Here is a 13,359-nt window from a genome sequence, read left to right on the forward strand (position 1 = left end):
GCAGTTTGTATCGCACTGGTATAATTCACCAAATTCCACTCGTGTAATCAGAGCGACGGGTGCCTCTATGTCGTACTAAAATCATTCACTTAACCTTGACGCGTCACATCTAGTGTCGCATTGTTTTAATGGTGATCGTACACCTTTGTTTGAGGACACAAAAATTCTTTCAAGATACACGCGAAATAATTGAGGCATTTCATATTAAAAGATCAGAAGAGACTTGCGTTAGTCAGACATCAATATCATGCGTCCCTCCCAAGTAGTGCCTTTTCGTGTTTAGTTTTGCAGCGAAGCTGTCTTTGGCTAGGATACGGGATTTTATGGCGTCTGCGCAGGAAAGCTGTACCCTAAAAACTCTTCCCTAAAGAGTGAGAGTGGTAGAGCCAACAACAAAAGCAAACGCATAACGCCGGTCGCGTCGGAGCTGTGTGTCTAAAACGGCGCAGCTGTCCCTGTGAATGTATGACGTAGTGCGTGACGTAGTGCGCGCCTGATAAGGCGACCAAGGCGAACTTTTTGTGCCATTTCCCTCCACCGTTGCTGTGGGAAGGCCACGCCTGATAGTAGCAGCGAATGTGTACGAGGAGCGACCGCCACGCCAACCCGGCGGCCCGCGGTGTGGTGGTCGCAAGAGCCGACGACGCATATCGCGAGGCCGAGAATGGCGCAAGGAAGAGGCCACGAGGGCGGGATCATACGGCGCCTACGCGAGGTCCCAAAGAGAGCTTCGCAACTTGCGACATCAAGCTGCCGAGATCGCCTGGATAGGGTTCGATGGCGACCTCCGGGAAACCTACGGCAAACGGTCGGACTGCGGAAGGTGTGCTGACGCGGTGCTTTCCCGGTGTTGGGCAGGTACGTGAGATGCCTCGGTTCGGTGAGCCGCGTGCACAGCTCTGCTCAAGCCGTTTCTCGGCGACGAATGCGTACCCGCATGTGGCGGTGTGTTTCCAACGCCGATCGGATCTGCCTCGCTGGTCATCCACACGGAGTGGAATGGCTCCTTTTTAAAGCGAACGCTTTACTGGCAGCGAACTTGCGATTTCGCCGTGGCGGTGCTCCGAGGAGGCACATGGCGTCAAAACGCCCGTCTCGCCGCTGATATTTCTCTCTCTCTCTCTCTCTCTCTCTCGCTCCCTAGTCATTACTGCGTATGCGCCACTAGTAGCACCGCGCCACAGGTGTTCCGCCGCTGCGCAGTGCTGTGCCTTCCCGCCCCGCCGTTTTGAATGACGTCACACCGCGTCCCTCGTCGTTGCGCTCGCCTCCGCTCGCTTCGCCAGCTGCGTCGCATGCCTGATAACATGTCGGGGAATTGAAAAGGAGAGCTCGCGTGCGCCGCAACCGTAGTCGAGGCGGCAGTATGGACGGCGACAATTCTGATAAGCAAGAGGAGGCCCGGAATCGACATCGGAACGAGATGAAGAGGAAACGAATCGCCCAGGAAACAGACGAACAGAGTGCCGAACGACTGGCTAAACGCCGCAACATAGCTAGACAACCAGACTAAAGCCTGTTTCACATGATGCGAATTTCGTCGCACCGGAAGTGCGATTTCCTTCGTTTGCGATGAAAATCGCAGTCGCAGTGCCGACCCCCCGATTTTCGGCTGCGACCAACCGGTTGTTCCATAGAGTTTCATATTAGTATACCTAGAGGGAAATCTGGCGCTGCGATCGTTCAACCATCACGGGAATGATGGGAAGTACAGGCTTCGGATTGGCATTCTATTGACTGGCGAACCAGTCTACAAGCATTTTTTTTTTCAGCTTTGGTTTCGCTTCAATCTCAATTGCTATAACCTGCAGTGGGACAGTGCAACGCAAAGCTCTCTGCCTTTGTTATGTTGCTCGAAGTGGCGATAGCGCGCTGGGCCAGCGACTGAGACTATGTTTGTGTCGCGGTGTGGTGTCGAAGTCCTGACGAGAAAGCGACGGCATCGTAAACGTTGAAAGAACATGTTTTGAGCGTTTGGACTTTGGTTTGTAAAGTTTGTTGGCGCTGTAGCGTTACGTGCTTTATGAAACTTCAGAATAGGGAAAAGAAGACCCTACTGATACAAGACATATACAGTTGCACTTCTAGTGGCTTGACAATAAAATTTTATTGAGGGCTTCATCATGCATTGCTCGTTTGCATTGCGTCATGCATTGCTCCTAAAACACTCATTGAAATGCGTGTTTTAGGACTTTGAAAACACAAACTTACTTGTGGTAGGACAGGTTGCTGCTTCCTGGCTGTACTCTAGGGTCGCAAAATGGGTAATTTCAAAGCCACGCCATAACGCTTCGGAAGCGGTACGTCAATATAAAGTATGATGAAGCATATACTCGTAGGAGGCCACTAGCGTCCTAGCTAGCACTGCAGCAGATGTGCTTCAAAGTACTTGAAGCCGTTCAGCAATCGTGACAGCTGACGCAGCCTTTCGAAAGAGCGAGAGAGTTCGCAAGTGCCTGTCGTCTGCCAGAAATGTCTCGCGTTTGCAACGAGCAGGTGTCGTAGCAGACGACACTTGCAGTATTGCGCTCAAGGGCGCAAAACATTCTCACAATACAACATTTTTATTTCCATAAATAATTGATGAGTATTTTTATATAAGTGCATGCACGGTTGTTATAGCTGTCGCAAAAATAAATAAATAATTATTTTTTGGCATTAAATCGGGAACAGAATCGTACAAGAATGCATACCCTGGTGTGTCCTGGTGATGAACCATAGTAAACCGTGCTTCCATCTCACAGTCATACAAAGTTTATGTAGCGTGTTGTACATTATATGACATACTGCAGAAATAAAATTAGTTTTTACGCGATAATATTTGAGTATAGCTTCGTTTAATGCGCCGCAAGCAAACGCCACTAGTCTAAAGATTGAAGTCAATCCGAAGCCTGTACTTCCCATCATTCCCATGTAGGTTGAGGCAACGCTCATGAGAGCCCCCGTAGACACTAGCGCCACATTTCCCTCTAGGGTATTATTAGAAACTCTATGGGTTGGTCGCACAGTCGCACCGTCGCACCGATCGCTGCGATTTTCCGTCGAAATTGCGCGGAGAGCTGTCAACGGAGCTATTTCGCCGGTTTGTTTTGGAAAATGGCGTCTCGCACCACAAGTGCAATGCGCGGAGACGTGGATCGTCGAATTCGGTACGTACGCGAAGGGAGAATAAAAAACTTGTACCGCACATTGCATTCTCCGATTTCTATGCGTTTGTTGACACGCTACACAGGAAATGAAGCGCATTTTCACGTTTGCTTCGTACGCCTTTGCGAGTTGTCAGTGCTAGGAGGTGTTCGATCCCCAGCAGACGACTAGGTCGTCAGAATTTTCTTTTGCTGAGTAGCATGCAGAAATCGCGCTTACGGAGCAGCTTGAATGATTTCAACCTTGGCAAGGGCAAATGACAAGACAGCAAAGTACCCGAAGTTTCAACGTTGCTCTGAACGCGGTACCGTTCAGTTGCATTTTCTTGTCGGTTTTCAAGCATGAATTTCCAGATGCATCTTGAAAGCTTATCTTGCTTCTTATTAAATTTGACAGAGCGAAAGTGTAGGCTATCGTAATGAATTTGCTACGTTACCATTAAATCCGTGGCTTGAATAAAACATTAAATGCACGTTAAGTTGCACCTCTTCTCTGGATAATTTTTTTTTTTCTTGCACAGAAACCAATAAACATTGGCTATGTTGCGGACTTTGTATCCTTACTGCATCTGTGTGAACACTTGCTCTGCAAGATAATTAACTGTAAGTAAATTGCTTGCTATAGTGGCACAGTGACAACGTACCCTCCTGCACAATCATATAGAACTCGTGCAACAACGCGAAAAGTAGGCAAACGGGCTGTTCTTGTGGGGATAAAACAGTATAAAACGACACGCTGAAGAAAAGTAAATCAAAACTGTGCAGTGAAGTCAGCCAGTACAAGCAGTTCTTGCACGTTCACGGCTGATCAAGTGTGCAGAAACATTCATGCCTTACATGTTTCTAGTAAGTTTCTAATAAGTTTGTGATCACATATATTAGTGTGTAAAACCATATAACGATATCGGCTGCGATTACTATCTTTAGAACTAATTAAATACCATGCTACTTGCAAGAACATATATAACCCGAGGATTTTAGAACAAATTTCTGCATTTCAACTATACACAATATGTGGTTTATTTAATAAAAGAACACAAACTGGGCTTTTTTGGAATGACAAACTTATTCCAAACTTTACTTACATACAGGCAAGAAAAAAATTATAGACAGAAATATTGTTCTTCAATTTTTTCACCTGCCACTGTGGCTATAGCATACTGCTGCTAACACAAGGCGAGGGGTTGTTTTGCCAGCCATGGAAGTCGCATTTCGATGGGAGTCATAGGTGAAAGAAAAAGCTCTTGCACTTAGACTTAGTTAATCACCTTTTATTGAACCCTTACACTTCAAAATACTATTGCATAGGGGGGCATGCTTATGCAAAATCTAACACCAATAGAAAGCAAAGGGCAGAATTGTAAAACAACCATGTTTCCTGATAATTCGAGTGTGTAAATATTCATTGCATCAATATGTATTGTTCAACAGCACTGCACAAATAAGCATGATCAGGTATAGCAAGTACTCTGTCAGGAAGCTGGTTCTACAGATGCATAATGTCAAGGCATGAATGCTCATACTACGTCGCACACATAGCACAAAGAAAACCTTTTTCAAGAGTTGTCCCTTCTGGCAGATATGAGTGGGCCATAAGCAGCAGAAACTTTATTGCAGGACATTGTGTAATACCGCTAATGAAAGAATTAAGAGAGTGAAGAGGCTTTTAACAGCAGTACTGCCTCATGCCACTCTAATAAGAGGAACGATGAGCAAAAAAATTTCTGGTAGAGCGCTTCGACAGTAACTTTCTGAAAGACAGAAAATTCCAGCTGAGAGTTGGAGGTACATTTGTCCCACACACACCAACAACACGGGCATACTACAAGAAACGCTGCAGCCGATGGTGTATTACAGTCTATGGGAAAGCTATTTTCTATAGAAATCAAGAATGATGCAACAAGCCCTCGACAACACTGCAGACTTTCTTGGCCAGTCTGGCCTCTCGCTTTCTGATAAGTCAGCTCATATCAACGTCGGAAAAAAAAGAAAGACTAGAATCAAGAACTACCCCAGATTGCACATTGTGATCCACATAGCTGGACAAATATGCCGCAAGTCAACATCCACAAATCCTCAGCTAGTGTAAGCCCATGACGGCACAGCCAGCACGTGGATGAAACAATTATGCAATGCCTGGACGCAACTTCCACACCTGGTGAAAAGAATAATCTCGAAATAATGGGGGTGGACAAGTGGATACTATAGAAAATCGCAGATGCTGTGCTTGTGTCCAAGGTATGGTACGGTATGAATTACCAGCAGCACACAAAAAAGACAACTCATCGAATACAGGCATCGGGTAGTAATAACAGGTCTTTCCAACTTTACCATGCTTGAAGACCTCTATGAGAAAGAGCTAACGAACAAACAGTAGAGTTGCAGCCTGCAGCACAAATTATTTGTCTCAAGAGCTCAGAACCTCGTCCCCAGATACTATGCCAGCTAGCATATGAGATGCAAAGACGACTACCCCTCCCTTCAGAAACACAACCTCGGGAGTGCCTGAACTTGAAACACAACAGGCCCATACCGTGGAATATGGGGGCAAACAATTAGGCCAGGAGACTATATGCAACTGCCAAACACACAGAGGAGGTTGCTAATCATGAAGATGCAAGCAAACATAAGGCACATATGGCATGGCAATAGCAGTGTAACAGTAGTATGACACTACATAAAGCTAAAGCCCATATAAGTGAGTACCATTCCAGGTCATCCTACACCTAGAAAAGCTGAACTGAAAGCAATCAAAGCAGCACTTGTAGTGCAGATTACACCCTGCACAACACCCTGCATGGTTTCACCAGAAACTATTTGGGCCTGCACATCACACAAGATTGTCAGGAAAATCAGGAGATTGACACGCGACTTGCAAGCACATGGCCAGAAATTAAATTACAGGATACATAGCCGTGCAGATATTCCAGGACACAAGCGGGCTTATAAGCCCGTCATAATAACTGAAAACTAGATGAGTTTGTGTGTATTCATTATTAACTAAAGTGCAACAGATTGACAACAGACAAGAACGAAGCGCTCTGTGTGTTCACTTCGTTCCTGTCCATCGTATTTCTGTTGCACTATAGTTAATTACTATAGATTGTAACACCAGAACTTGATACAAACATGCACACTATAGGATGCAGACAAATGCTTAGGACAAACTCCAGAATGTTTGCATCCTGGTACTTATGAAAGTGAACGGTTTCATTCCATGGCTGTCAATGAGGGAGAGAGAAAACTTAATTGTGTTCATGGAACAAAAACGCATTGATAAGCTTAGACATATAGTCATTGCTTGACACTTTCGAAATGAACAATTATAGCTTGCTATCGACATTGAAGCAGCCTTTCGACAGCAAGAAAAGGAATCAGTTTTTCCAGCTCTGAACATTGAATTGCAGGAAATGCAAGCAGACATAAAATTCTGCCAATATAATCTGTTTAGGAATACCAAATTGGAACAAACATTGAGGCTTGCATTTGTACTTTGTCTGGCTGAGCAATCTAGTTTGAAATTACTCCCATAAGCATGTCGTAACAATGTTGATCTAATACAGGTTAAATGCATGACTAGCTTAAGGGGGGACGTGGCTTTGAAAATCAACTTCCTTATTTCTTCATAGATTTTGATTAAAATTGGCACAAATGTTTAGAATGTCTCCCTGATGCTTCCATAAAAGTTTCAGAGTGATACCTCAAGAACATTTTATTAAATTTGATTGAGCAGAATGTTTCAACCTCGAACTTTGTGAAGAGCCTGGGTAACATAAAAAACGTGATAGAAGGCTTGTTAAGTACTGATTGCATAGCTAAATGCACGCTGAAGGTCGTGACATTCTTGCTTTTGTTTTTTTCAACACAAATTTTTTTGGAGTGTCATTTTTTATGTTACCTTCGTATCAAGCACACTTTCAAGGTGAACAAATAGCCACATCATAAATTTATAAAACGTCAAGGCCCAAAAGCAAGAATGTCACGACCTGCACTGTAGCCCAAGGAACAAGGCAAAAAAAAAAAACAGAGTCAGAATAGGCCAAACGGTAACAAAGAAATCAGCTCCGCAAACTGAGCAGAAAGGCAAAAACACAGTTTTGAGAAAAAGGCCTTCAAAGTTTTGCCTTGCCTCCACTCTCCTAAAATGCACCAGGATTGTAGTCCTTGGTGTCCTTAGCACAGCGGGGCTTCTTGGGCATGTGGCCTTTCATCTGATGTTTTTTCGATGCCTTTTTTTTTTCGTAGGGCATCCTTTTCTGCAGCTCTTTGAAGGGAATGCTTTCCTGGCTTCAAGCCAAGTGAGGCACAAAACTGTCTGTATGCACGAAGCGTTCCAGCATTGTACTTGCAGACTGCCTCATTGACAGCTGTCTCCGCTGCGATCAATGAAGCATTTTGCTCTTTTGGTAGAATTGACCAAATGACAGCGTGGAGACTCTCGGCTGCATTCTGAGTCTTCTTGCCTTGGCAACGGCTGAGTAGCTGAGGATCCGAGAGGCGTTGATACACAGGCAGCAACGCAGCTGAAACATGTGTTGCCAATTTGTACTTGTGTTCTGGCGGAGCTTTACCTTCAGCTTCTGCAGCCTGGTGTCTGCACCAGCTCAGGGGTCCTGGAGGGCAGAGCTCATGATGAGGGTCTTTATCTGTTGAAGTGATATGATAAAAGGTTGCCATTATGGCCCTTTGCATATCATCTACTTCACTATTGTTACGTATGGCCATGCCATAATAATTGGTGAGCTTTTTGATTAGGTCTTGGGTCAGGCCACCCTTCCCTCCAATTGGTTTACTTCTTCTGCTTTTTGAGACAAGTGTTCGCAGGGCTGTACCCATCCTCTTTTTAACGTGATTGATACAGTCCTCTTTGTTGAATGTAATGAAGCCATAAGCCTTGTCTTCACAAAGGGCCTGGAAGGTACGGCTATCCCCATCACAAACAACACATGTGTAATCGGAGGTCATTCCTTTCCAGTGACCTTCTGAACAAGATCAACGCTGCCTCGACCTCCATACGGCTTGAGTTTGCATCGGTGTTCTTTTGGCACACGTGATTCTCTTTCCATTCACTGTAGCCTTCATCGTTTTCTTTCGGCCCAAGCGTGCATCCATGGCATCTGTTCGAGAGCACAACGCAGTCAAGCACCAGACCAGTGTAAAATTCAATTATTGTGCCCACACCAATATGGGATGCATGACCACGTGTCATCCATGTGCCATCGTAGACTACCGTCACATTTTTTTTTGAATGCCAGGTCCATTTCGCTGTAAACTTTCCGCACGGCTGCCACAGCATCAGAAAAGAGACTTGCTGCAGCCATCCCACCAGCAGGCCTGAATTTTGATTTCTGGTGTCTTTGGAATGTCTTATGGTGCAAGCTTCTGTGTGAAACGTTCATTACTGACCAAAAGTCAGTCAGTGCAGTTGCCCCTCTGCCGGTGGTTTTAATTGCTTGCATTGTACGCATATTCACGTCAAAAGCCTTACCACCCTCTACTCGCAGCGATGACCATTCACTTGCAACAACGCCGCAGGCATTGCAGGTCAGTAGCATTCGTGCAGCCAATCCATGCCTTGTTCCCAAATGAACAGTCAGTCCCGGCTGAGAGCATTCTTGGCACAAGGCATTCTTGTACAAAGCATTCAATGCTGTGACCTGCACAACCAAAAACTCATCCGCCAGCTCCACATTGGCACAACTTCCTCTCTCACCTGTGAGCTTCATTTTTCTTTCGGTCGCCGAAACAGAACTGAGTGATGCTTGCACTGTCTCGGCTCGCCCACGAGAAGCTTCTATCGATATGTAGTGCGGTTCCAAGTGAGCCTGAATTGTACTGCCGAATCTCGACTGCGTTTCATCCACGCGCGAGGTGCTTGGTCGCGGGTCCGAGTCGTCGGCGGGTGAAGTGCTTGGTCGCGGGTCCGAGTCGTCGGCGCGTGAGGTGCTTGGTCCCGGATCCGAGACGTCGGCGCCCGAGGTGCTTGGTCGCGGGTCCGAGTCGTCGGCGCCCGAGGTGCTTGGTCGCGGGTCCGAGTCGTCGGCGCCCGAGGTGCTTGGTCGCGGGTCCGAGTCGTCGGCGCCCGAGGTGCGTCGTCGCGGGTCCGAGACGTCGGCGCGCGAGGTGCTTGGTTGTGGGTCCGAAGAATCCATACATTGAGGGAACTGCTGCTGTGTGTCCACGATGTCCGCGCCGCACTGAACATCAGCAGAATCAGCACTGGAAGCTCTTGATGACGCTTTACTTTTGGGCATCGGAGACTTGCGCTTACGGCTGCCAAATTGATGCGAAGTTTTGTATTTCTTCTTGTGCCGTCGCCGATCCATGATCACAGCCGAGATCCAACGCGAAACTACGCCACAGAGCTTCTGAGCCGCTACCGGAACTATGGAGAGGCTCGTGATACGGGCGATGGAGAACGTAGCCTCGGGAAGAGCAGACGACGCGCGGCACTTCGCCCGCCGTTGCTAGGGGCAACCGCTCCGGAGACCAACGGGGCCGCGCGCCGCTGTCACGTGGCGCGCGCCGCCAATCAGGAACCTCCGCGAGACCTCGAAACGTTTGCTTTTTCTGCATTTGTTTTCGCTCGGAGGAGGCCGGGAAGGCGGCAGATTTGAAGCTGAAGAAATGCTCTTTCTGTTGCGACCAAGATGGCGGCGTTCGGTTGCGCCGTTACGGAGATGTCGTGGCTTGAAAAACACCCGTCTTTTTGCGATTTCCGCAAAACTTCTCGTCGCCGTGGCTGATACAACAATTTTTTTAAAGCACTTCTAAGCGGTTTTCAGGGAAGATATTTTGGAATCAGGTAGAGAAAGGGTTATAAAAACTGAAAATGTGATTTTCGAAAAATCGGTTTTTCGGTCATTTTTCGCGATGCGAAAGCCGCGTCCCCCCTTAAGAAATCTGGAAGATTGCTATAAATTACAGTGAAGAAACTATAATATCTAATAACATTAATAATATAATAATAATACTATTTATTTCCACAAAACAGGCTAACCGTGAGAGGCGTGCGAGGCTGAGCAGAAAGCTGAAAAATTCTACGGCAAGTGCGCCTGCCGTGGGCCTACAATCCTGCATTATGAATAGCGCGTATTGATATGGTATTCTTGTTAGAAGTTCCGAGTATACTACCAGCGCGAGACACGGGACAACAAAGTGGACGAGAAGCGTGTCTTTTAGAATGCTATGTTACAACGTACAGGTTTCTACAAAAGTGACGGCAACTGCTCGAAACATTTGATGCGTCGGCTTTTGCGCCTTTAGAAATATTTATAGAGGGCTCCCATATATGTATTCGCAGCGCAAGCACGGCGATGGACGAACCAGGCTGGCGCTAAGGTTGAATTTCACAACACAATTTTCATTCCACGTCGTAATCACACAGATCGTTTGAGGCTTCGTTCAGGGGCACGCGCGGGCGTTCGGGTTGGTGCTTCTTGTTGCGTTTGGCGTAAGAATATGGCTAGGAGCAGGCACCACATATGCGCAATGACGGGCAATACACACGCATCATTTCTCCAGAAGCTGACGCCTAGCACGGGTAGCGCGAGGATCTTGTTGGGCTGACACGACAACTTCGTGGCAGCCGAATTCCGAATACTGCATATACGGTGAGGGTAGCTATATGAACTTGTCGATAGGCCATCTTGTAGATTGTTGTAGCGCAGGCAAAACGAAACGGTCATAGAAGGTAGATAAGAGAACACACAGCGCTGAACCATAGAATAAAGAATCGCTGAACCACCTGCGAACAGCTGTTTACGTGCGCGATGTCGCACTGAACTACAGAAACCGCCGTCGCGCACTCCAAGACAAATCTTAACTAACGGTTTTAAATTAGTAAACGTACATATTATTTGCTTCTAATCAAGATAAGTCAATAATATTATAGTGTAAACGTTTTATTCACTACAATAAAGTAATTATGCAGCGTGTGCCACGAAACCTGGCAGTAAGCAACCCTGGGCGTCGCACCAGTCGCATTGTTGAAATCGCAATCATGTGAAATGAGCCCTCTAAAAATCGCATTGCGACGCGTGCGACAGCACCGATTTTCGTCGTTGCAGTCGCAGCATGTGAAAACAGGCTTAACCTGGACTTGCAATCAAGATTAACCAAGGCTAACCACGCTATGCCTCAGCTTTCGCTATGTATATCCTGGCATACCCGAGCTAAGCCACTGCCAATTGTATAGTTTCCCTGCTTCCTGGTATGCTTATCTGTTTACTGATATTGTTCAAACCATGTGACGTTTCTTTGGTGCTGTTCTTCCAATCACATATGCATACATCATTTCAATGGAGAGCTCGTCCAGCGTTTTAGCGCTCGTCCTGTTTGCTTCTAGTCTTCGTCTGTATGTTACCGTCGCCCATCCTTTTTCGTACGGTCGTGGCTAACAAACATCTCTCGTTCGGGTTTCCTTATACCACGAACCGCAAGCGTTTCAGGTATGCGGACTTGGAAACACACAAGTACTGCGTCTAGCAAAACGGGGGATGGCTTTGCAGTACGCGCTTGTCACCTCGTTTCGCGTGTGCTAACTTGAGCAGAGGCTAGCTGGCGTCAGGTCGAAGCCGAACCCGATCACCGTATAACGATGCAAAACGCAACGCGAAGGTCTGCAGTCGGAGCTGCAATATTATCGGCAAGCACGCGCTCTTTGCGCCACATCTCGGCTTCTGCGGTCAGCCATAAAATGAGTCCCCTTTTTTTGCCCTCGCACAGCTGGCCTGCAGCACGTTGGCGGAGAGAGCTCGCGGCCGACATCAGCGCGCCAAGGTGCGCTGTCTCGTCGCAGCAGCCGACATGGAAGAATCGACGGCGTCCTACCTCGCGGTTCCCTCGGCCAAGTCGGTTATGTTCCATCCACGGCGCGCAAGAAGAAGACGCAAGGTGCCCATCTTTATTGTTGCACCACAGCGGGAACTATACTCGGCGTGTGCGCGCGCCTTTGCGTTCGTATTTGCTTGTGACGGCTATCACAGTTTGTTCGGTTGCCAGTCAAGTGTCGCCTAGAAACGATCGAGTTCACTTATTTCATGCTTTACAGAGCAGGGTGTCGGAGATTACTGCGATGGAAGTGGTTATATTGTCTTCCGAGCAAAGACACATCACAACGACGCTCTCCGCAGTCTGTGCCCAGGGACGGCGCAACGACAGCGTCGCGCTCAAGCTGGTCCAGACGGCGCTGGACAAGAGCCACCGGCTGCTGCTGGACGTGGCGGCCAAGATGCCCAACCTGGTGCCCCGCATGGACGCCCAGGAGTGCCTCAAGAGGACCGTCTGCGAGGCGCACAACAAGCCCGGACGATACGGGCTGCTCGGCATCGCGCTCCAGTTCTTCTTCCCGTGAGTCGCTGGTTCCCGAGGCCTCGTGCGTGTCATGGAGCCTTCGAGATCTGTAGTTGCGAATCTCTGCGCTGGTTCGTGAAGGCTCTTGTGTGCCATATGTCCGGTGTCTGTAGTCACTCGAGGCATACGTTGCACTGGTTCATGGCGCTTCTTGTGCCATATGTGCCTCAAAGAAGTGCAGTGAGGCAACATTTTAGGTACGATGGCAAGTTATACTTAATTTGCTCTCGTTAGTGGATTCTCTTATCTGAAGCGTGTTGTGATCCATGTGCGCCTCCTAGTTGCAAAATAACCCAAAATGTTCCTTGCAGTTGAAAGGTATAAGTGTTTATATTGGTTCGAGAAGCCACTTGTATCGTATGTGCCTCCGTCTCATAAATATGCTTTAAAATGCATTGGCGTTGCAGTTAAACTCATCCCGAACTATTATGTAAAAGATTTTGGGATACTGCTAACTGGACTGTCTCTGCTAGCACATATAACAAGTTGCAGCATAGGAAGAGGCGACAGAGCGAGTGTGGGAACACCGCGATGTGATGCTCCCACTCTACCACCTTCTGCGTCATGACGTCGCCATGCGTTCGCTTCCCGGGAAGCGAAGGAGGGATAACATGCGTTGCTAAGGCCGCCTCTTGAACAGGCTGAATTGCACTATATTCCTAAAACCTTTTTAAACGGAACAATAAATGGGGACACCGCTGGAATACTTGAAAGCGCTGCTGGCCTGCTGCCATTGCGGGGTGGATCGAGGGGCTCGCGTGCTTATAAATAAGCACGAGAACTGGCGACGTCACCAGTGTGTGAGTAGCTCTGGGGTCGGTGGGAATAACTGTGGCGCTCGAGTGACGTCACGCGCTAT

At 47.5% G+C, this 13,359-nt stretch overlaps 1 protein-coding gene and 1 pseudogene across 1 annotated transcript in view; one reads left to right on the forward strand and one right to left on the reverse strand.

Moving 5' to 3' along the window:
• Positions 1 to 13,359, forward strand: part of LOC142588937 (uncharacterized) — a 69,261-nt gene that overhangs the window by 54,272 nt on the left and 1,630 nt on the right. Inside the window, exons 2-4 of the mRNA XM_075700749.1 lie at positions 502 to 858; positions 11,874 to 12,041; positions 12,281 to 12,497. Of these exons, the coding sequence (XP_075556864.1) occupies positions 502 to 858; positions 11,874 to 12,041; positions 12,281 to 12,497 (742 nt within the window). The remainder of the gene's footprint in view (positions 1 to 501; positions 859 to 11,873; positions 12,042 to 12,280; positions 12,498 to 13,359) is intronic.
• On the reverse strand, positions 7,160 to 9,493 carry LOC142588452 (uncharacterized; annotated as a pseudogene).

Source organism: Dermacentor variabilis, chromosome 7, assembly GCF_050947875.1.
Source record: "Dermacentor variabilis isolate Ectoservices chromosome 7, ASM5094787v1, whole genome shotgun sequence".
NCBI classification, from domain to species: Eukaryota; Metazoa; Arthropoda; class Arachnida; order Ixodida; family Ixodidae; genus Dermacentor; species Dermacentor variabilis.